This window comes from Raphanus sativus, chromosome 1 (assembly GCF_000801105.2).
Source record: "Raphanus sativus cultivar WK10039 chromosome 1, ASM80110v3, whole genome shotgun sequence".
Classification (NCBI taxonomy): Eukaryota; Viridiplantae; Streptophyta; class Magnoliopsida; order Brassicales; family Brassicaceae; genus Raphanus; species Raphanus sativus.
In genome coordinates, this window is record NC_079511.1 from 3,131,946 (window position 1) to 3,156,146 (window position 24,201).

At 37.0% G+C, this 24,201-nt stretch overlaps 4 protein-coding genes across 12 annotated transcripts; 2 read left to right on the plus strand and 2 right to left on the minus strand.

The window, feature by feature from the left end:
* On the plus strand, positions 1-2,716 carry LOC130509199 (protein CHLOROPLAST J-LIKE DOMAIN 1, chloroplastic). Its single transcript, XM_057004934.1, has 10 exons — positions 1-312; positions 570-675; positions 803-907; positions 1,023-1,100; positions 1,184-1,239; positions 1,316-1,373; positions 1,479-1,604; positions 1,716-1,811; positions 2,042-2,113; positions 2,447-2,716. The coding sequence occupies exons 1-10, from the start codon at positions 209-211 to the stop codon at positions 2,507-2,509; spliced, it is 864 nt and encodes a 287-aa protein (XP_056860914.1). The 5' UTR covers positions 1-208; the 3' UTR covers positions 2,510-2,716.
* Positions 2,717-3,040: 324 nt separating this feature from the next.
* LOC108805874 (low-specificity L-threonine aldolase 1) lies at positions 3,041-7,674 on the plus strand. Of its 7 annotated transcripts, none has more exons than XM_057004917.1 (10): positions 3,041-3,141; positions 4,890-4,961; positions 5,797-6,255; positions 6,326-6,437; positions 6,532-6,582; positions 6,670-6,874; positions 6,952-7,010; positions 7,108-7,208; positions 7,352-7,418; positions 7,498-7,674. In XM_057004917.1, the coding sequence occupies exons 3-10, from the start codon at positions 5,813-5,815 to the stop codon at positions 7,534-7,536; spliced, it is 1,077 nt and encodes a 358-aa protein (XP_056860897.1). In that variant the 5' UTR covers positions 3,041-3,141; positions 4,890-4,961; positions 5,797-5,812; the 3' UTR covers positions 7,537-7,674. The 7 variants fall into 7 exon arrangements, with proteins under 7 accessions (XP_056860897.1, XP_056860907.1, XP_056860906.1 ...); XM_057004927.1 differs by having other exon boundaries at positions 5,801-6,255; XM_057004926.1 differs by having other exon boundaries at positions 3,068-3,093.
* Positions 7,675-7,895: 221 nt separating this feature from the next.
* Positions 7,896-13,728, minus strand: LOC108805862 (putative lysine-specific demethylase JMJ16). 3 transcript variants are annotated; one of them, XM_018577845.2, is made up of 12 exons: positions 13,575-13,728; positions 13,074-13,177; positions 12,544-12,865; positions 12,385-12,456; positions 12,227-12,304; positions 11,623-12,144; positions 11,298-11,531; positions 10,965-11,126; positions 9,237-10,848; positions 9,032-9,135; positions 8,730-8,927; positions 7,896-8,536 (listed from the first exon to the last, which is right to left on the minus strand). In XM_018577845.2, exons 3-12 carry the CDS (start codon positions 12,853-12,855, stop codon positions 8,246-8,248), a joined length of 3,585 nt encoding a protein of 1,194 aa, XP_018433347.2. In that variant the 5' UTR covers positions 12,856-12,865; positions 13,074-13,177; positions 13,575-13,728; the 3' UTR covers positions 7,896-8,245. The 3 variants fall into 3 exon arrangements, with proteins under 3 accessions (XP_018433347.2, XP_018433339.2, XP_056860894.1); XM_018577837.2 differs by lacking the exon at positions 13,575-13,728 and adding an exon at positions 13,380-13,538; XM_057004914.1 differs by lacking the exon at positions 13,575-13,728 and adding an exon at positions 13,304-13,326.
* A 1,281-nt stretch (positions 13,729-15,009) lies between these two features.
* On the minus strand, positions 15,010-23,997 carry LOC108808708 (protein CHROMATIN REMODELING 20). The gene is made up of 26 exons (XM_018580821.2): positions 23,771-23,997; positions 23,225-23,478; positions 23,075-23,137; positions 22,896-22,991; positions 22,710-22,802; positions 22,433-22,623; positions 22,105-22,348; positions 21,509-21,622; positions 21,224-21,307; positions 20,448-20,801; positions 19,863-20,179; positions 19,700-19,790; positions 19,389-19,595; positions 19,068-19,187; positions 18,756-18,922; positions 18,439-18,580; positions 18,051-18,200; positions 17,910-17,965; positions 17,526-17,823; positions 17,275-17,404; positions 16,890-16,945; positions 16,572-16,798; positions 16,288-16,491; positions 16,120-16,198; positions 15,759-16,030; positions 15,010-15,666 (listed from the first exon to the last, which is right to left on the minus strand). The coding sequence occupies exons 2-26, from the start codon at positions 23,450-23,452 to the stop codon at positions 15,291-15,293; spliced, it is 4,359 nt and encodes a 1,452-aa protein (XP_018436323.1). The 5' UTR covers positions 23,453-23,478; positions 23,771-23,997; the 3' UTR covers positions 15,010-15,290.
* Positions 23,998-24,201: the final 204 nt, after the last annotated feature.

Genomic DNA, 24,201 nt, shown 5'->3' on the forward strand with positions numbered 1-24,201 from the left:
ATATTCGAACTCGTAACCTCCCGCTCCGGAGGCGAGCGCCTTATCCATTAGGCCACGCGAACTTAATTGCTATACCCAAAGCAGTCTTGATTCGCCGAACTCTCTCTCTCTCACTCACTCGTTAATTGCTCCGCTTCTGTCTGTGCCCTACCGGCTTCTTCCTCGCGATATCGACTACGTCAGTTCCCCTTCCTACTCCTCCACCATCATGGCTTCCGCAGTTTCCAACGCGTTTCGTTACCCTCCTCCTCTGATTGGTCATCGGAGCTTCAATTCTACTCTTCGAGCTCCCAAGTCGCCGTCTTTGGTCAGGTAGTTTCTTTGTCGGCTTTTGAAAATTGAAGGAACATAGCTGGTGGATACACTTCTTGTCTGACTTTAGTGATATGCCTTTCATCTCTATTACTTGCTTAGCATCCGTATTATTGATTAGCTGTTAATCAGCTTCTAAGCTGTAAGCTTTTCTTACAATTTGGGTACAAAGTTTATAACTTTTTAGCGAAGTTTAATTTGTTGTGCTGAACTCTGTCCAGACCATTTCCTTATTTGTAATAATGAAAATGTATCAGGCTTCTTCCTAGAAGGGTGTTGCAGAGCAGGATTGTGATACGTGCTGCTTCGTCTTCTGCTTCTGCTGGAAATCCACAGTCTGATGGTGACTTTAACCCATATGAGGTGATTGATTGATTCATCCCTCTGAAAAGGACTTGTCTTTTCTTTTACTAGTCATTTGTGTGTGTGCCTCTCTCTCTCTCTCTCTCTCTCTCTCTCGAGACGTGACTTGAGTGGGATACTTTCTCAGGTTCTTGGTGTTAACCCAATAGAGGGATTTGACAAGATCAAACAGACTTACGGAAGAAAACTCAAAGAAGCTCAGAGGAGTGGTGATGAAGCCACTGCTGCTCTAGTAACTTGCCTCTCTCTCTCTCTCTCTCTCTCTCTCTCTCTCTCTCTCTTTTTGGTTTCCTTTTATTCTTTTTGTGCTAACACGTCTCTATTTTATTTATTTTTCCTGTTGATAGCTTGAGAAAGCATATGATAAGCTCATGTATTCCCAGTTAATGAATAGGAAAAAGGGTGTGACTTTCGGCTCGTTTAAGGTGTTTATTGTTTCCCCTTTCTTGCCATATGCCGTCTTGAACTTCCTTTTCTTAAATCCTGGGTGAAATTTCTCATAATTCAGGTTTCCAAGGACATTAGATATGCTGATAAGCAGCCGATGATACCATGGGGTCCAAGGTAAGAGATTCTTTGTGAGTTTATTCATATTATTTATGCTTCATCCTTCAAAAGCACCTTATATCTTGTTTTACAGGTATTCCAAGTCCCCCAAGAACGCTATGTTGATCAACCTAGCAATAGCAGCTGTGTTTGTAAGTTACTTTGGAAGCATGAGGTTTTGAGGATTATGTTGCTCCCTTCACAATCATATATGAATATATCTATTTGCCTCTGTTTCTCGCCTTTTTTGTTTGCAGAGTGCATGGATTGCCATAAAACGTAATGTTGAATACAAACCGCTGCAGTTCATGTCCTTTGTGTTTGTCTACAGAATTTTTGAGAAACTAAAATCCTTTGAAGGACCTTCAACTCCAACATATAACGTGAGTTTTGGAAAAAAAACAATTGAAGCCACTTTATTGTGTAATGTAGTAGAGAGACACATGGTGGCTCTTATAGTCCTGATTAGCATTCATTGTTGACACTGGCTGTAGGAGGAAGGCGAAGAGAACGGACGAGGATTGAAAATGGGAAAGAGGCTTCTTCGGTCTCTTTCATTAGTTTTCGGTTCTATACTTGTGGCTTCCTTGGTATGTCAAAAAAATCTATCTAGACTCCTCTGTTTTATTTGTACTATAGCTGCTTACTAGTTTCCATTTTATCAAAGAAAGCTGCTTATGTGATATAACTACAGTTCATAGTGTCAAAAACATTATTTAGTTTTTTGGATTATCATGATTGTTATGTATAGTTTATTGGATATTCTTTTATTTGATTATATTCTACTTTTAACTCTTAGTAAATCATGCTTTGTTTGCAGGCTTACACTGGGATCTTAAATGTTATTGAGTACATGGGTAGCTCCATACCCATAGTACTTTACAATAACCAGGTTAGTGTTCTTGCTTAACTCCTATCTCTTTTACTTTTTAGCTTGGATCTTCATCCCTTAGTTTAGTCCCACGCAAAATGATCATTCTGGTTGAGGATCATTAGGTCAATAGCTGGCTTAAGCCTCAACAAAAAAACAACTCTAGTTGATTAGGTTGTACATGATTGTGCTGTTGATCCGTATTATGTTTCACTTGTCACATCTATAGGTATTTTGGTATGTGTACTTTTATTGATATGAGAACTAGATGCACAACTTTTAGGCATGAAATGAGAACTTCCATGTTGGACAAGAACTAAATCAACAATGCTGACGTTAATACCCGGATTGCAGGAACTTATAGTGACGGCCTCGTCGGCTTTGATGCTCTATGTCATAGCGTCGTATTACAGATAATGCGAGAGAGATCACAAAGAGCTTGCTTTGATCTACCAGGAGGTTTTTTATTTTGAGAAGTTTTTGATGTGTAGTCTGTGGCTGCTAGATGTTTAACAATTTGAGATGAAGTTCTCTTTTCTTGGGAGAGATTGGATTTTTTATCTTTATAATATCTTATTGTGGAATCAAGTAAAAGACTAGTTGTTGAAAAGTTTTGTTTCGAAATGTGTGATTGGTTCTATTAGAAAAAGTGCCAGGCGGCTTAGACTGAATTCGAAAACAACTAATATGAATTATATATATATATTACTTTCAAAGTTATATACACATAAATAATCTCATATTAACAAGGAAACAAACAAATAATAGTTCACACGATTTGGTTTGTCTACTTTAAATAGAGAGACGATGAAAAGGAACGGTTCAAAGGTGGGAAAAAAAATCTGATAGGGAAGGAGACGTGAGTCGTGACGATGCATGAGTAGGAAAGCCACGTAAGAGCTGACTCAGTCTCTATCACTGTCACGTCTCTATAAATAGAGAGATGTGCGTAGTTACAGCTGCTCCACACTAATTTCATTACCAAATGTATTGAAGAGTGGGTGAGTTACGTCTGCTAAATTGTACGCCTTTCTTTTACGAAGAACTTGGTATGTTCCTTCTACTTTTCTCCTCCTCCTTCTATTCGAGATATAAACAAATTTTAGCTGTTTTGAGATTAATTGGTAACATGACTTAACTTATTGACGACTTTACCTTTACCTGGTGCTTCAGTCATATTTATCTATCTCTGCATATGTTGGATATTTATTTTCTGTACCGATCCTTATATTCGTAACACATGATTCATATATTATGAATTTCATAAATGCTATAAGTCGAAAGATTAAAGTCAAATTATAAACAAACCAGATTCTAAATGTATCAAAGACAGAGCCTTAGATGAATTGAAAGTGAAGGCTATAACTTTTGGTTCCTTGATACGTCCGAGTAGAATGAAAAGAAGACAACAATCTCGTGAATAACTTTTTTTTCTTTTTTCTTTGGACACTTATGTAACGTGTGCTTCCCATGCACAACACAACTTCATCCTTCTCTCGTGAACGTTAGATTCCTGATAGCCAATTGGTAACTTTTTGGCCTTATTGTATTTGTATGTATCAAGTCAGTGTAAAGTATAGTATACACGTGTCTCTCTTCTAACGTAGTGAATTACCACGTATCCTGATAGCTAAATATTAAAGATCGATTGGAAATAGCTGTAATTGTTTTTGTCAGCCATTTTCTCTTTTTAAAACATTTTTATAAAGTAATTATTTTAGGTTTAAAAAATAAATTTATAGTAAAAGTAAAAAAATATCTGTCTGTAACATCAAAGAATGAGATTTTATCCATGATTTCTTTACATTTTTATCAGACTAAAATATAAATTTTCAAAAATGTTTCTTTTATAGCATAATTTTCCAAAAAAAGCTTAAAAATTTTGTATTTATTTTTAAAACATTAAATAATTTTTTTAATAACTATTTTAAGCAAGAAAATATATAATAGATAAGAAAACTATTTTTTACCATAAATCTATTTTGATCAAGTAATTACAAATTTTTTTTAACCAGCATAAATTTAAATACTTTTGATAAACTAAAATTATTATATTTTACTATATCGAAAAAGCTTTGTTTTTTAATATTTACTTTAGTTTTAGTTTGTTTTTATTTATATTTTTGCAATTTAATGAATACATAATAAAAATACCCAAGCAAATCTAAGTCATATGTTTAATATTATTTAAAACAAAGTTCAAATTATTATTATATTCATTTATGTTACTCCCTCTGTTTCGAATTATTTGTCATTTTATAGTAAAATTTTTCGTTTCAAAATAAGTGTCGTTTTCGGATTTCAATGTAAAATTTATTGATAATATTCTCTATTCTATTTTTCCATTAGTTGATATATGGTTAGGTGTATTGGTAATAGTATTTTTATTTTGAAAATATATAAATTAAATATTTTTTTAATATGTATGCATAAACCTATAACGACAAATAATATGAAACGGAGGGAGTATTTAGTCTCAATGATTATTAAAGAAAATATCACATACCAATAAATGTTAGATCCAATAAAATGTTTCTGTTTTAATAAAAAATGTTTTATAAAATGCTTAAAGTAAAAAATCTTTATTCAGTATAGAATCTCTGTTTCTGATTCTTCTTTTTTGTCAGTTTTTCTTTTCCCCGCAACTCCTTCAGATTGTAATAGCAATAAATCTGAACCTTTCCTTATTTTTTGTCAAAAGTTTTAATTTCAGATTGTAATAGCAATAAATCTGAACCTTTCCTTATTTTTTTTCTTCAAAAGTTTTAATTATCATGATCTGCTAATTTGGTGATAGGTCTCAACAAAGGCTATATAAAGTCTTTAAGTTGGAATCATAAACAAGAGCATCCTTCTTCATTTTGCACAGGTACTCCTCTGGTTTTATGTTTATATCCAAAACCTTCAGTATTAGCTATCTATATTTCAGTCTGTATCATTTTAGTTATTGAAAATCTCTGGTTTTATTTACTAATTGAATCATACATATTTTAATACTTTAACTTGCCTGAGGGAGTGTTACATACATAACATGCACTTCTATGCATGATCATCTGGGAGTCTGATTCAGTCTCAAGTTCTCAACATAATGGTTATTCACTTATTCCAACTACTGTAATTACTACGACTGGTTTTTATTTTGTATCAATATTTTGATTTCTTACATTCTTTATTACTATAATAAATATTATTTAAATATACTTCACGTTTGTAAAGAAGAATATGAAGATATTCTAAGCTTTTATCTCGTAATGATTATGTTAAGAAGGAAGGAGACATTTTAATATTCTCCTCATTCTAATTTTTTTTTCTTCTTGGTAAAATGTTAAGCTTATTCTAATTTATATTACCTTAAACAGTAATTATTGAGATTCGTACGGAGGAATTTGCGAGTTAATAGGAGAGTCATTGTGCTGTCGAATAGACCAGTTCAAATGTTCTTCCTTCTGGTCTGACGTCAAACTGACAAACTGTTATAACAAATTAATTAAGATAAATCATAAAACGATCAGGAGTTGGAGAGTTACCTTATTTAACACGTAAGGGCTTAAGTATGCTTATCCTTTTCTTTTGGATTACGTTTCCGAGTCTCATTAGTCATTAGGATTGGTGTCGTTACAAATAGGCCTCTGGTGTTTATTGCTTCTGCTGCATTATATGACTTTATAACCAAAAGAAGATAACAATTAATGGTGTTATATTAGGTAGATTGGTATCAAGATGGTGATGAGAATCGTGGATCTACGTTCAGACACCGTGACAAGACCCACCGACGCAATGCGCGAAGCAATGGCTAGTGCAGAGGTGGACGATGACGTCCTCGGCTACGACCCGACGGCTCGACGTCTCGAAGAGGAGATGGCCAAGATTATGGGGAAAGAGGCGGCTCTGTTCGTGCCATCTGGTACGATGGGGAATCTGATTTGCGTTATGGTCCACTGCGACGTGAGAGGCAGCGAGGTGATTCTTGGGGACACTTGTCACATCCACGTGTACGAGAACGGAGGGATATCGACAATAGGTGGAGTGCATCCCAAGACAATCAAGAATGAAGAAGACGGGACAATGGACTTGGTGGCTATAGAAGGAGCCATTAGAGATCCTAAAGGAAGCACGTTTTATCCATCAACAAGGTTGATTTGTTTGGAGAACACACATGCCAAGTAAGTGTCATACTCTATGATTCTTTTTGTATTATTATATGTTTAAGTCTCTTATGAGGATTTAATACAGCTCTGGTGGGAGATGTTTGAGTGCGGAATACACAGATAGAGTTGGAGAGATTGCTAAGAGACATGGATTGAAGCTTCATATCGATGGAGCTCGCATTTTTAATGCTTCCGTTGTAATATACCAATCATCTACTTTATCTCAATACATCATAAATAAACCACTAGACTAATTAAACTATTATGATTTTTTTGTTGTTGTTGCCGTAGGCACTTGGAGTTTCAGTCCATAGACTTGTAAAGGCTGCTGACTCTGTTTCGGTGCTAATATCTTATTTAACATCTTTAAAATAAAATAAAAAAAGGTAACCGAGACTCATGACTCACACATGTACACTATGTTTTCAGGTGTGTCTCTCTAAAGGTCTTGGAGCTCCGATAGGATCAGTAATCGTTGGTTCACAGAGTTTCATAGAAAAGGCGAAAACATTAAGGAAAACATTGGGTGGAGGAATGAGACAGATAGGCGTCCTGTGTGCAGCCGCTTTGGTCGCACTCCAAGAGAACCTGCCGAAGCTACAATCTGACCACAAGAAGACAAAGTTGTTAGCTGGTACGTACCACTCACTTACCCTAATTAATAACTATAATAATGCCAAAAAAGAAACTCAACTACGTTAGTATTTGCAGAAGGGTTGAACAAAATGAAAGGGATTAGAGTGAACGTTGAAGCCATGGAGACCAACATGGTGCGTATTCACACAACTCTTGTATTTGTTATCAACAACATTTGTTTTTGACTAAAAAAAAACATTTGTTTTTTTTTTTTCTCATCAACAAGTTCAGATATTCATGGATATGGAGGATGGATCAAGACTTACCGCTGAAAAACTCCGCAAGAGTCTAACCGAGCATGGCATTCTCGTCATCCCTGAAAACTCTTCCCGGTACGTCTAGTTAGCAAGTATAAGCTTTCTTATTGTTTCAAATGTTGCATTTGCGTTACATGCAAAGAAACAAGTTCCTGGAAACTTATATATATATTCTTAAGATATCAAATATTTTACGTGGATTATGTTTTTTTTCTCAGGATCAGAATGGTTATACACCACCAGATAACAACAAGTGATGTGCATTACACATTATCTTGCTTGCAAGTAAGGATCATCATCGTATCTCTCTGTACTATCCACTTTTTTTTACTGATGTTTAAAGAATTGATATTTTCTTTGGCAGCAAGCTGTGCAGACGATTCAGGAACCATGCCAAAACTAAATTGGCAAACCAAAATGCTCTCTCTTTTTTAAGTATTGTTTGTATCAAGTTTTTAATTAAAAGTTGCAAGGACCGATCTATCTCTCAATGAAATTGTCACCCTCATGTCATCCATTTTATTATTGTATTTTTGGTTTATATCTTGCTTACACATGCATAAGCCAAGATTGGACAAAGCTTGAAACAGACGGGTACGACCAGAAACACAGAATGGATGAAACACACTCGCACACACTTGCAATTAAAAATGATTACTAATTTTTCTTGTAACGGTGTTCATCCATATAAATGTGATAGCTCATCATAGGAGGCGGTGAAGCTAGAAAATGTTGGTTATTTTCTAAACTGAAAGGGCTAAATATTGGAAAAGGGTAATTATATGAACTTGAATTTTTTAATCTCGTTAAATCCAAAGTCCTCCTTTGAACGTTCAAAACAGAGGAACATATGACGATACTACTAGTAAGTGATGTTGAAAGGGGAACCCGACTAGTAACCAAAACTAATGGTTTCAAGAACCCTAAACATCTTCTTTCTTTCTCCTTGTTCTTGTTGTTTCAAGAGAACGGAAGAAGAAACAGGGGTATCTAGTTACAAGTTTCTATCCTCCTTCCTCTGAAAGGGTGTCCAAAAAGAATGAGCAGTGGCCAGTGAGCCTCATCAACTCTGTATGTACACAACTAAAAATCAATCTCCTTTTTGAGTCATATCAGCTACGATTCTGGAGCTCTTCCTTCACAAGTTCGGTTACCAAATCTATGTTAGACTCACTTAAAACCTGTTGAAGTGAGCTGAGTTCCTCCACGTTAGCTCTCTTCAGCAGAACTTTGAGAGTAGAGTTTGTTCCAGCAGCCAATTGACCGGGGGCTTTCTGGAGATTTCTCACATCCGATGATGATTGGATGCTTGTGTTGGCTGGGAACTGAACTTGTGGCCTCGAATAAGGCCTTGAATCCCAATACTCTGTGCAAACTCGATTCACGTCTAATGCTTCGATAGCCTATTTATCACATTAGAGTATATATATGTCAACTAGATTTACAAGTGGAGGAGCTTTACATTTTCAAATCAACAATCTAAAAATTAATTTTAGTATTCGTTTTATAATTAGAAAACCAAATATGTAAGGTACAATGCAATTTACAATAAAGCATATACATCTACACCAGAATTCAAAACTTGTAAAGGTGTACCTGTATGATGGCGGGTGACGTGTATCCAAACATTTCAAAACCGTCAGGACTCCCAGAAGGCTGCAGAGGAGGAAGATCTAATTTACCAGCTTTGTGTTGCTTACTTATCTCTTGGTTTACTCTTTCTCTTACCATCTCCCAGCATCTTGTAGGCGACAAGTGCGCAAACACCTCACTCGGATTAGCCTCCAAGTAAACCTGACAAGAACAACATACAACACACTTCAGTTTTGGTTGACATCATCATTCTCAGTTTTCAAAATTTTAGACATTAGATAGAATCAAGAAATATATTAATTTACCATGAACAACGGACTATTGCGTCCAGTATCCAGAATCTCTGAAATGTAGAAGCACATGTTTGTTGGATCCACGATATTGATGTACCTAACCCTGCTACGAAAACCTGCACCGGAGAAGAATATAATATACATTAAGCACTTGCAAATTATCTATGTATATTGTTCTCAAGATGCAAAAATACATGTCCACAGATCCGTCAGTCACCTTTGGGAAAAATTGCTTGGCGGTTGCACCATGATTTTCCAGAGAGCACACATCCATAGCTTAAAGGCTCTACTTTGCATTTGACTCTCCTCACAACTTTTGCTATACGTGGACCCTTTTGGCGGATGATCCTATCCGGACTATTGTTTTGCGAACAAGTTGGTGTACTTGACTTACTTCTTGTCCCGTTATTTTGCGAACAAGATGGTGTACTTGTTTTGCTTTTTGTCCCATCAACCACAACCAAACCTCCAGAGATTTTGGATTTACTGCTACTAGTAGGTTTTTCACCACCGTGGTTGCTTGTGTCCACTCTATTACATATATCACGAGCAGACCCATCAGCTACGGCATTAACTTGAACATGCGATACAGAACAACTCGGTACATCCTCTCCCACTGCTCTTTGGTCATTATTAGCAGGCAATGATGATGATATAGTAGTGTTTCGTGTATCAGGCAAAGACTTTCCTTGCTTTTCTAAATTTGGAGCAGGGATTTTACTAATTGCTTCTAACGCTAAAACGTGGGTTGGTCTCTCTCGTATTTTCAACTGCTTGTTGCCAGAAGATACTGAACCTCGTTTCCTATGCATGTCATGCTTATTATCATCACTGAGGAGAATCACATCACTAGGTACATTCTGTGAATTCTTTTTACCACTGGACTTAGCAGCTGCCACAGAGAGCATGCCTCCTTCAGATTGTTGGCAAACTAAAGCTTTTGGAACAGAGGACTCATTAACAGTTTCTTCTTTGACAGGCTTCATACAGTGGCTTGGTAATACTTTCTCCTTGTCTTTCAGAAGTAAATTAACATCTAACCCTACAACTGCAGCTGCCTGTGGACTCAGGTCTTTGTGCACTTTCCCTACTTCTTCATCCATCTCCATCTTGCTTCCTGAGACGTGTGCACTCAAAGCCAATCCTAAATCTTGACGCGCCCATCTATACACAGCACTAAGTTTTCCTTCCACAGCCTCAACAAGAACACTCAGTTCATCGATATCATAGCGAAACAGAAAATATTTACTAACCCACGGACACGAACACAACTGCTTCACATGAGTCAAACATGTATACTTCTCTGGGGAACAACGGCAACCAGCAGCGGACAGGTGCAGGTCAAAGAAACATATACAGCACTCTCTCTCGTTGGTAGCATCAAAATTACTATGCATCTTCAACGCAAGCGAGGAACTGCACAGAAACTCTCTTCTTGTACGTTCTATGTCTATGCGTGCCTTGAGTGTTTTTGCCAAGATTCCATCCTTTCCGCTGAACTGTTTCCACCTCAGGTTATCTAAAGTATTTTTCTTCAGTAAGTTCAGCTCCCAGTCGGCTTTCACTACTTCTCTTGCTGCCCCAAGCAACAGTTTATCATGTGAGATTGACGTTTTTCTACCCTGTTGACAGTATAACTCTATGGCAATCTGCCCATGAGGCAACCAGTCAACCGGTGCTACATTCACAGCTTCCGCACAGTTGAAACCACAGTTAAATCCAGCGTGATATGCCCGAGGAAGAGTCAAGACAAACTCTCCAGCATGCTGGACGCAGCGGTGCACAGGTACTCCTGCCGTTTTCAGTTTTGACGGGGAGAGTTGTGTTACCTACATTACATGAAAGAGGCACCAAATAATTAATTGCATAATGGAAGACGTCCATTGTGTGATTATAGAACAGAAAAGTTATGATTCAGTTCATAAAAAAAAAATCTAACACTTACTAGCTTATGAAGCAGATCAGGTTGTTCTTCGAAAAGGTCAGGCAAATGCTTTCTCATCGCCTCCTCGAGTTTAATAGCGTCCTTCCCGGCAACACCATACCACAGCTTTGGTTCACCCCAATGCATATAGTTTAACGAATACAAGTGGTGATCTTCAACATGCTATTTTGGTAAAAACAATAGCACAAGACATGTTACTATTGGAAAATAGTAAAGCAAAATAAGATGTAGAGTAATGATGACAAATACGTCCATTGATATAACAAGAAGATGTTCCAACTAAGCATATATGCTACTAGCAAAATATATGCAACTCGCAGAGATCAATCTTACCCAGCAGAAGGAAGAAAAGCACATCCCAATATACAACCAGGGTACAAGGACACCTGAAATATCGCTGCCCTCGTGCTTAAGCAGGGACCCTGGAAGCCTTGAAAAATTATTTAGGTTCCAGCCAGATTTTGCATATTTTTCGTCTGAAGAAGAAGAAGAAGCCTCCTGACTAGTTGATATCTTGGGGAATCCGCTGCCAAATACCCCGGTTTCTAGGTCGGCACCATATAGCACCTGTGTTGAAGAATCAACTCAGCAGTGAGGAGATACAGAGACACTAAATAGACCATAAAAACCCCAATATAAAAAGGAAAAGCAACTTCACCTCTATCTCTTCAGTTGCTTTATCTACTATACGCCAATATTCACCTTCAACATCCTCAACTGTTGGCTCCAAGCAGTCTATGGAGTTACCAACTTTGCATACATTGTCAGAAGAAGAAGTTTCACTCTTTTTAAAGTACTGAGTCTTGAACTCATCAGCATACTTTTTGAAGTCATTTAGAGTGAACCCTGGACCAGGTTCAAACCCAAACGTCTCAAAAAGCTGACTCATCTCCGTGCTTGCAGAACCGGGATTGCCATTAGTAGTGACAGCATCCACTCCCGTTTTCATGCACTTTCTTTTCTTCCTTCTCATCTGATTAGTAATCTTCTTCATTGAACTCCGATTCTGAAGCTTATCAACTCTTTGGACACGTGTGGTGAATTTAGAACCTTCCCATACTTGCTTTTCTCTCAGAGGGCAAGGGGGTTTCCAGGAAGGAGGAGGAACAATGCGACAGATTCCATACTTTTCAGCCTCTGGTCTTATTTTAGCAATATAATTCAGAGTGTCTTCAAACTCCTAGAAACAGGTGTGCACAGTTCATGTCAGAAAAAAATAAGGATCTATTCAGAGTAGAAAAAGTATAGAATGCAAACAAGACCTCTTCACTGGGGTAGAATATAGGGGCGTCTTCAAGCTCGGGTCTACGAGCTTCATCTGGATGCCATCTCGCGGTTACCTGTAAATATGACGCTGGAGGGTTATGAAAAAATGAAAGTTAAGACATCTAAGGCTCAAGCATTAACTGAGATTTATAACCTTTTGGCAGTCATTACATTCTGCACATCCCCGGGTCACACCCTTTGGAAGAGAAGTATTCGGAGTACAATTCTGCAAACGACGAAAATGAATGAGAAAAAAATGCAAAGAAAACACACAACTTGTGCAATGCATAAGGAACAAAAAAAAGGAACTAACTTGATTAAGATTCTGAGAATATGCATTGTCATTGTTTGGTGCAGTAGAATCATCATCACATCCGGCATAGTTAATCCAAGGTCTACGCCTTAGAGACCGAGCAGCTTTGAGTTCATCGGATTCAGTCTCCATCTTCTTAGCTTGTTCGGTTACAGGAGAAACACTTTCCATGGTTTTATCAGTAGCAGCAGCACCACCACCAGGGAGTACTCTTTTTAGGGTGAGAGTAGCATATGATTCAAAGCCAGGAGGAACAGATGGTAACTCATCACTCTCTTCTTTCATACAGACTCTCATTAGCTCTGTCCCCATTACATACTCTCTGCCAACACCATATATAACAACATCATGTCTCTAGAATATCACAACCCAATTATTAAAAAAAACAAAAAAAAAGAACAAATGACAATACTAATAATACATCATAACATGGGAATATAGTTGTAACGTTTCATTGCTTAGCATCTGAATCAATTTAATTCTTTTAAAAAGACCCATCAAACAGAAAAAGGAGAAAAAAAGATGCTTACATAGTTGAATCTAGGGTTTCTTGAATTGGATGGTCAAAGGTCCATCAACTGCAGCCAGGTTCAGGTAATCGGGACTCAGAATCGGTAACAAGGATTTGAGAGATCTGAGGAACCCAAGTAATTTACAAAATTAGTAAATATGTATATTTTAAAAAAAAAATCCAGATTCATCAGATCTAACCCTAAACTCGACCAAAAATTTCAGATTATCATGAAATTGATGAAGAAACCTCATATGTCCTTTTTCCATATTTGCATAAATAAAATAAAAATCATTCACCACAAAAGTTCAAATATGAAACCAACCTTTTTCTATATTCCCAGAGAAAAAAAAAACAATCAAGGGATGAAGGAAGAAGAAAAAGGGCAAATTGGGAATTAAATCTACAGGTCCATGTTTGGTATCTATTAAAATCACTCAAGAAACAAATATGAACAACAACAAAAGCAAGCACAGGATATCATTTTTCTACACTAAATTGATAGTTAAAAACTAATCACCTTTTTGTTTTTGTTTTTTTTTTCTTTTCAATAAATTTCTTTTAGGATCATATGAGAGAGGAAACAAACATGTGGCTTGCTTGCTTGTTTGCTGGGCTTTGATATGAAAATTTTCCTAAACTTTTTGATGTGTGATGAGGTCTGTCTTCTTATTATATAAGTCAAATAATAACGCTTCAAAAAAGCAAAGAAGAAGATGCAATTTCCTATGCACCTTACTTACTCCAACAGTAATAATTTTATTTTTCAACCATCAAAGGTGTAACTAAACATTAAAAAGCATTAAAAACAAGTTCATTGAGAATATATTTGTGGCTGCCTTTATAGTAAATTGGTTTTCTTTGTTAATCACTTGTTGTTGGCTGACATTTTTTATTCACGGGTGGTGGACATTAGTACTGGATATCCACACGGCATTTTTATCCAAAAGATATATTATGAAACAATTACTAATTTAGATAATAGGTAATATTTTATATAAATTAGTGATTTAAGATCCGGCCACAAATACAGGTAACAAAATAAACATATATTTAGTAAATTTGGTATTTTAAAGAGAAACATATTCCGATAAGAGATTTAAATCTATGGATATTATGTTATCAAAAGCAGAAAACTATTTTAATATTTAGACTCTGAAAAGGCAAATGAAGTTTCTTACCCATTGTGAATGGTATCAAGTATCAAACCTAACAGCTGGATTATTATATAGGGATTGGACTTTGCAGGAAAAGCAAATGTTATACCTCATTTGAAGAATATAAAATAGAGAACTGTTAATGTTTTTGACCTGCTTTTTTATTACGCGTGTCATAATATTTTTAAAAAAATATATTTTAATAATAGTTTGGTATAGCTAAAGATGATTTAAAATCTTAAATCCATTTTTTAAAAACAGGTTGACCGAAAACTTTATAAGTCCAATCTCATAATCTAATAAATGGACCCAAACGAAAAAAAAAGATACAAGGGGTGAATGTTGGATGTCATACAAGTAGTGGGAAGTAAATGAAAACTCTTAGAGAAATAGGGGGTGCAGTTCGTAAAACAAGTAAAACATACTTATCGTATCAAACTTAGTCTGTGGCCTAGCCAGAATCGATCAGATGGATAAAGCAATGGCTATCTTGAGAATCATGGTTATGTCTGGTGGGGTTCCAGATACTGTTACCTATGAGTCTATGACCATGAAGATTTGGAATCAGCCTTGGTCCTCTTAGATGGCATGAGTTTGAGTGGAAGTAATAGAGGGAAAGGGAACAGATGTAGCACTTGCAAGAAGAAAGATAAGGAAATAGCCATACATGTTGTTGAGATAATGCTAACAAGTGGATACAAGCCAGAAGATGAGACTATATTTATATACTTCAGATTGAACAAACATGTCAGAAAGCTGTATTTTGGAATCTCGAACCAGAGAGATGCACAAAATGTATACTGGAGAAACAAAAACCTTGCAGTGATGATTACTCTTACAAATTCTCAAATAACTTTAGATTTACAAGACACAAGTTCCAGCATGATTAGAAAGTAAACACCCTAACAAACGCTCTGATTTTGATCTCGGCAATGGAACTATAATCTAAAATCATCTATAAAGCTAAAAAAGGAATCTCGAATGTTACTATTCCCTTAAATATCGGTTTCAGTCCCGTACTTAAAAAAGACAAAAAGAAAAATAAACTTAACTCTCTTTTGCAATGTTACATTTACTATTTAGTTTACCTCTGAAAGTCTGGGTGCGGGTGTAACATTTTCCCAAGTTATGACTCGCCCACACTCCCCACAGATTGTGCTGCTACCCACTTTTCTCCCTTGGCTTATGAGTGTAAGCTGATGGGCGATTCTGGTGCAGCTTCGGTTCACGAAACGACTTCTGTTGAACCCCCTTGGGTGGTGTAAGGGCTGCGTTTGTGCGGAGGGCGAAGGTTTTTGGAGCACAGGAGCTTCATTGACTGGTGCCCGTTGAACTTCTTCCCATTGAAGTGCTTTCCTGTAAACTTCCCATGCCATGTCTTTTTCTTCCTTTGTCAGTCTTTCATCTTCGTTTTCTTGTAGCAACGTCTCGTGCTCATGGAAACTAGAAATCCAGCTATAGTAAAATAAAGGACAGAGAGTGTGAGAAGGCATAAAGGAAGTAGCGTCAAAAACCAAAGAAGTTAGTAGTTACTCTTGCAAACTTACTCGGGGCTGTGTCGCTGTAGTAAGTTCTCCATCAGTTTGTCAGAGTCGCAACCGACACGAGATGAAGTAGCCTTATGTTTCTGTGAATCATCTGTCAACAATCTTGTGCTTTGGTTATCTGCCGCTTCGTTTCGCTTGCTTATCTCGGTGACGGCGTCAGCTTTTTCATCGTCATCGTCAAATTCAAAAAGATGTAACATCTCTTCTTTGGAGATAGTCCTGTGCACTTGTTGTCTATCCACCACTCTCGCAGCGAGCCCCTCCTTGTTCACCTAATCATATTTGACAATATCTGATTCAAGAACGTCTCCTTATAAGAATAAATACTGAAACTAGCAATGTTTAGGTTTCTTTCAATTACCTGCCGTTTATATATTTTTTCTTCGATAGTCCCACGCGCCATCAACCTGTACGCAAATACTGGCTTCTTTTGGCCATACCTGCAAACAACAAGTCCACACGATGCTAAGCCACATTACTTAATGTTGTGTTTTACAAATTTAAATTCCATGAGTAGTCTAAGAAATACCTCCAAGCTCGAAAGATAGCTTGAAGATCATAAGTTGGATTCCATGAACCATCAACGATGATCACACGGTTAGCAGCATAAAGATTGATTCCAAGAGACCCCGCTCTGGTTGAGATTAGAGTGCATTTCACCCTTTTGTTTTCAGGTTCATTGAACCTATCAACCAACTTCTGGCGTTCTGAGCTTTCGGTTTTTCCATCAATTCTGCATCCATGCAAGGGAAGTTAGAGCGTAATAATGGTTCATACAGTATTAATGCTATTATTAAAGAACTAGATACCCACCTATACCAGTCTTTGCCCTTTTTCCAGAACTTTCCTTGTTTGCCACGACGAGATACTCTTGAAAGATAAAGTTCTATGAGGTCCAATGTCGGGATACTCTGGCTAAACACGAGCGCCTTGTCACCCACATGAGCGCACATGGATAAAATATCCAATAGCAAAATCATTTTGCCACTATATTCCGAGACCTTATAATTATTCTTTTGAAGTAGGTCGACCCACCAATCCTGCCAAAAAGACAATGCATTAGTACGATGTTTACTTTAAAGTTGCTGACAGGATTTACTAATACAGTCAAGCTGAGTAATCGATAGTTACCTTCTGGAGGTAGCCATCAACTTTATCTTGCAAATCACTCATATTCCTCTGTTTCTCTGTCAGTATCCAAAACAATGAGACAATGTGTTCAGATATATTTTAAAAGCTATTGAACTTGTTATGCATGTAAAATCAAGAATATCTCCTGCAAGCTTAGTCAAATATCTGAAGCTTGAAAACATACACGCTTCTAGAAAAGATTATCGTTAGTAAGAAAGACTAAACCAGTCCTCTAGCTAGGAGAAATCTTATTCAAATTAGAACAATACAGAAATGTTTATTTCTACTGCACCTAACATTTCCTTGAATCAGAGCAAAAAAATATCTGAAGTAACTTAGTTTAAACAAAACTTAAAAAATGTGAGCAGTGAGAATCAAAAGTTACCTCCCACAACCATGTTGCAGTCTAAGTTTTCATCACTTGAACAGTCATCTGGAATATCAACAATGCTACCGCGGCGACCTTGTGTCTTATCTTCTCTTCTTAATTGCGGAATCCCTGGATGATTCAAAATCTGGGAAGCGCAGAAACAACAGAGGGGGATAAGAATATGAAAAAGGATACCAAATAAAATATCCAAACTGGTTAATCAGTGCTTTTATGTAGAAAAAAATCAGCTAAAATCACATTTATACCTGAGCCAAGACCTGGTATGCAGCAAAAAAGTTTTTTCTCATTCTTTCATCTGCTCTTCCATCGTTGAACCCATATAGCTTGAGAAATCTCTTATACAACTTCCGCTGCAAGGGCGATAGCTTGACATTTATTACGAAGACTGTTTTAGGTGGCAGATCCTTTTTCACAACATTCATATCCATTCTTTGAACGAATCCTTTCAATTCCTCATACAGGATGTGTGATCTCTGGTTCATAATTTTCACGTCCTCTGCAGTTGAATTCATATGCTGTCCGTTTTCTATTGGATTTTGGAAGCTGCACGCAAGGTGAAGCACGATTAAAACTCTAGAAACATCACATGAGCCCAGGCAGATAGTAAAACACTGGTATGAGAGACTAACCGATTTCTAAACTCAGGGCTACTTCCCAGGAATCCTTCTCTTACAAAATCAACCATCTGTGGCAGTAAAGACATATAAATTAAGAAGCAGGGGCTGAGAACAAATTAGTCAGAAGTTTATATGGCTCCTTCAGTAACTTACACAATAATATTCCATGAGATTGTTTTGAAGGGGTGACCCTGTTAAGGCAATTCTTCTCTGGCATTTAACTTGCTTCAATGCTTGGGTTGTGTCGGCCCTGGTGTTCTTGATAATGTGAGCCTCGTCACAAACAAGTATATCAGGTCCATCCTGCAGCCACATAGGTTCACATAATTGTAAGAATAAAACATTGCAAGCATAATCAAGAGAAAACATGAGAACAGAAAAATTTATGATACAGTAATTCCACAAGATATCACAATTCACAAAAGAACCTAAACAAAAAAGATTCCTCCAATAAAAGGAATATGTAACCATAAACAGCAAGTGAAAAGTTAATAAAAAGTGTACAATTCAAGAAATTTTGCCAGTGAAATTATAGTCTTACCATCAAGGCACTGCAGAGATCTTTGGCCGCATTTATGTCCTTCACCCCCCTCCCAAGAGACAGGTTTCTAAAAGCGGCATATCCTATCAAGAAGACCCCACCCTTATTTCGCCACTTTGTTAGCAAGTCCAATCTCCTCTCTCTTCAAAAAAAAAAAAAATTAGCGCTGGAACTGCGTTGACAAACTGTCCCCAAAAATACACCTGACATAAGAAGTATTTTATATATGGACCCTTTTGAAAATTTTGTAGGAAGACAAACTGCTGAGATATTCAGAATTTGGACGAGAGGGATTGCATCCATAAAAAAATCTATACCTTGAAACGTCTTCAAGCATGAAGATGCGAAGTGGTTTCACTTCTGAAGGCATCCACTTCGTAAACTCACTTCGCCAATTGTGCAACACATTTACAGGAGTCACAATAAGAGCACATTTCAAACCCAAATCAACACATCTCATTGCAGTGTACAGGAATGCTATAACCTGATACATTTAAGTGGGAGAAGAGATAATGAGCCAGTAACACCACACATCATATTAACAATTAACCATTACTAGTGTGCATTACTTAGACAGGACGATAATAAGATACATGCAAACAGACTCGTGCGTGAAAAAAAATAAGCACCTGAAAAGTTTTCCCCAGGCCCATTGTATGTGCTAGAATGCACCCGAGACCTTTATCACCAGACTTCACACTGTTGATTGACTGAATAATATTTTCCCACATAAATCTAATCCCTGTAACCTGAAAATAGAAATCACCAAACTTAGACAAGAAGTCATTTCCATAATACGCATTACTAGAAGAGATGAGTATGTTTAATGCCCAATAGTGTAGGTGACAAGACTCGACTATTCACTTATTACAAATGACTTTCTGAAAGAGATGAAGTATGTTATGAAATGGTTTAGGCTCAACAAAGGATGCACACATGTTATTGCTAACCTGATGGGGTTTTAGTTTGGCAGATATGCTACGAGGAACTCTCACAGCTTCTTCACCAATCTCCCTAGCCACATTCACTATGTAACCACTGTGTGCATCACCAAGAACCTCAGCTTCTGCACCTTCTGGAATTTTCACGTCTCCCATAGAGCTAATTGTTTTGTATCTGGCAGAAAACTGCAAGGACCTAAGGCGCTCCTGTCGTTTCTACAAAAAAAAAACAGATGTACAATGAGTCAGGGAGCAAAAATAAGGATATATTCAGTGTTCGTATCCAATATAGCAAATATAACTGTCGAGCAAGTTAACACCTTCTCAATTGCTATTTTGCTTCTCGTATCCTTCCCTAGTTCAGCATCATCAATAATCCGCCGGATTTTCTTTTTCAGTTTCTTCTTTGAGCTAAACGTAAGAAAAAATTCAAAATTAGTTGAGACATGCTTGACTTTTATATCCGCTATATATATGATATACCTTGCTGCTACATTGACATCAGCATCTGTATCAACAGAATTATTATCAGAGCTAGAATCCGAGCTGGAATCAGAGCTAGACTCCGTTGACTTCTTATCTCCCATGGCTTTCTCTAGTTCCAGTGTCAATCTTCGTAAGGGAATGGGAGCGCAACAGCAACAATCCCAACCAGAGGATTGAGCTTCAGACAAGGATTCTTCACCAATATTCCTCTTTATACATGATGCACAGAAAAGTTTTTCGCATGACCTACAATTTATTAAGTCAGCAATGTGTCCACACCATTCACAGTGTCGTTCCAAAGCGGCATCAACCTGCTGGTCAGAGCCAACGTTTTGGTCAGAGAGAGAAAGATATGGAAAAAATATTTGTTAGATTACGGCAACATTTCTATGTGATCGTCCAAATAACAAAAAGTAGCATATGCACTAAATGAAGCCGTTTAGTCAAAGAAAAGCATTTGATGAAGGTAATGATAATTGAAAAAGAAACGATTAAACAAATCCTTCAAACTACATGTCTATATCTGGCCCATACGCAAATGCATTGTAAGTCGCATAAAATTGGAAGAGGAAGAAAACATACCGTAGCAACTCTATCTTCAATTAAACGTTTGCAATCCATGCAAACTATTACATCTAGAAGGGGATGACTGTGCACTTCCACAGTTACGTTATTACAGGCAGTACACCTAAATTTGCTTGCTGGATTCTGCAAATCATCTCTCATGGTATCTACATCAAGATCTGCAACGGGGACCATCTTATCTGCATCTGAATTAGACAAATTCCCGTTTTCCTCTTTGTTAACTTCATTATTTTGAAACTCAGTGCTATTCTCCGGACATTTTACTTGATCTTCAGCAGAGTTTGGGGCAATTGAATTCCCATGCAAATACGCCGAATCATCATCCCTATCCTCTGCCGTGTGCCTGATAACCTGAAATAAAACCAAATGAAGACTGCGACGTGAGCCAAATGATAATTCCTTCAAACCAACAAAACCCCAGTCACTGCATGCCCCAAATCTCGCTTTAACACAAGACAGAACCGTCACTAACAATCTAGCAACAAGACGTAAAAGCTAAATAGCAGTCGAATGATCATCTTACCCTATAAAATATATTCCTCATTAAATTCATATCTTATATATATACATGAAATCACCACAATATTAACTAGACAAAATTTATAGCAAAACACAAACTCTACGTGACTAAACTCTCCAGGCTCACTAAGACTGATGTCACATTATCCCCTATAGATAACCGGTAACACTCTAAGTAACTAGTAACCCCAAGAAGTCTTGAATAAATATATGCTATGCTACAAGAAGAAACTCAAAGAATATGCAAAACAGACCTGTTTAGATCTTTTCTTGCGTCTCTTCCGTTTCAAACGAAGTTGAAGTTCACGATCGGTATTTATATCATCCTCTTCTTTGACCTGTTGGTGATTTAATGTCATATTCAAGATTATAAATTGAAAGACGGGAGTTGGGAATAGCCTTAAATGGTATTACGAATACATATTTCATTGCAGAACTCTGTAAAAGCAGGAACATAAAGAGCATCCAGAAACGGTAATACTTTCAAAAGTAGCATGCTTATTCACAGAAATGAAAGAAGTTAAGTAAAAATATAATACCCTTATATAGTTTTTCTTTTGTTCTTCAGTGAGGGCAAGTTCTCTTTCGTTTTCTATTGCATCGGCGAAAAAAGGGTCTGCCAAACTTTCATCTATCTCTTCAATTTCCTCCACCTGAAAGAAAAAAATTTACAGTGATAATCAATCTGAACTAGCTTGAGAAGGAACATGAAATTTTCAAACATAACTTGCATCCCAAGGTAGCAAATAATGTTCTGTGCATCATCTAAACCAACTAATGATAACCAAGTTAATGATCGAGTTTTGTCAATCCTTTTTAGACCTGAGAGCTTAGCTAAATGTTTCATTCTTTTAATTATTGACATCAACTTGGCTTACTATTTTTATGCTAATGAAAACCTACACTGTAGAGTAGAGTTAGTAATGTTTCCTATCCTGATCAGGGCAGAACATTGGACCATAAATTTATTGACATGCAAGCAGAAACTAACAAGGAAAAAAATGCCTGCTTTCATAAATGTATTATGCCAAGTAGGTCACCGAAGTAAAATCGTCAAGAAAGGAGACGCTTAACGCTTTTACTTGAAGTGAAGAAAATTCAACAGATAAAATAAAGGCAAAGATGAAAATTTAACCTCATTAACTCCTGGAAATTCTAATCCCATGGCTGCAGCTTGTTGTGGAGTGCTTGCCAAGTAAACAGAAGCCCAATGCTTACTACCGAAGGAAATAGCCTCATCTCTTTTCTCCGAAAAAACTTTGTTGAGAGACGACCAGTCAAGCTCAGATGTTCCAGTTAGACTCTCTTTAACAGCATCGTCAGCAAACTTTTTCTCCAGAAACCCACTAGCTCCCTCCTCCAAAAGTTTTCCATGTCGTCTACACCAGAAAAAAATGATTAAATATACACCATTGAGTAATTGCACTAACTAAAAATTGAAAACAAACAAAACAAAACCCTACTTTCGGACAGGCCGGTGGGTGAGAAGAAAAGTCTCTGCGTTAGCCAATGACTCCCCAGTTTCTTTTGTCACCTGAGTCCCAACCCAGTGGGCTCTCTTTTTCCAAGCTTCAGTATAGCAACCATTAGGGGCTTGACTTTCGATCATTTCGTACAATTTTGGAAGTTCAATTCCAGCACCATCAAGTTGCTCCTTTGAGAAAGAAACAAAAAGAGAATATAAAATTTGTATGTTCTTTTAGAGTAATAAATAAACAAAAGAAGCAAAAAAGAGCATACCAACAAGTTTGCACTTTCGGTTTCAAGCTCATCAAGAGTTGCCTCCCATTCATCTTTAAATGTCATCATTTCAGCTTCCACAGCTTTATCCAGCTAAAACCAGGCACGCTCTAAGATGTTTAATAAGAAAGAACAAAGGGAACTCGAAGCTATGAAAGTGAGAAAAAAAAAAAAAGAGAAATTAACCTCATCGCCATGAAGCGTCTGTGCTAATTCCTCCCTAACTTCACTCTCTACTCTAGAAAGAGACTCCTTTTCAAGTGCTTCCTGAGCTTCCGCAGCCTAAACACCAATGCGGAATCATAGTGAGTAAGATTTAAGGCCTACTAATATCTCCATCAAGCAAAAGGAAGGAGATTCAATACCTTGCTCTCGACTCCCAAAAGATCTGAAATCAACTCGTCTACTTCTTCCTCGCTCAGAGGCTTCTGCATAATATAAAGGTATATTATTAGGTCATGCTATCACAACAACAACAACAACAACAAAAGAATATCCATCCACAAGTTGGTTACCTCAAGATCCAACTCATCATCATTCCCAGACCGCAATCCTTCTTCCTCTTCATCCGAAACAGAAACAGAACTCTCGGATCTCAACTCAGTATCTTGCATCTCCTCGTCTTGATTGTTGTTTTCTTCCATCACTTCATCATTCCGCTCCTCCTCCCTTGCTTCCACCTTTTCAACCTCCACCTCCATTCTATCTTCTTTTCCCTCCACTGTATCCTCTCTTCCCTCCATTATTACTAGGAGCCTCCCTTCACTTCCTAATGAATAAGCATTAATAATAACCAAAACATTCAGTCAGTCATAAACAAAGAATAAACCTAAATGCAATAAAAGGTAGTAATCAAATTCAATGGAAAGGTATTGATTTGATTCTGGAGATCAAATCATATCCCCTATCATTTAAACACTCTCTAATATCTATGAACGAACCACTACAGTCTGATATATAGCAGAAGCGGAACAGACTCGACAGCACAGTGAAAACGTTTTTCTAAGTGAAACGAAATTAACGCGACGGCGAAATTGAGGCTGGGGCTAAATAAGACTTACCAACAGTGGGAGAATCCCTAGTGGCAGACAAATCACGAAACCGATGAATAATATAATTAGGGTTTGTTTCGGGGGAGAGTAATCTCCGGCGACGGGGGTTGAGACGGTTCGCCGCGGTGAAGATTGTTTGGTTTCGGGTGTTAAACCAAAAAAAAAGTTATTGGGGACGGGCGAGGTAATAAAAGTTACAGCCTCTCTATTTTTTTTTTAATCTCTCTGCACAAATAATATCGAGACACAATGAAGAGAATAGATAATGAAAAACTCTTTGGCAGTGAGGTTTTCTTTTATACTAATCTGGATCAGAGAATGTAGTCCGATGTTATTTTTTGTTAACACTTTATAAAAGGGAAAAACAAATTTGTTACTGTATATATATAATCGAATACTAAACTCTTTATTATTATATGTAGATTTAGGAAGAAACGTAT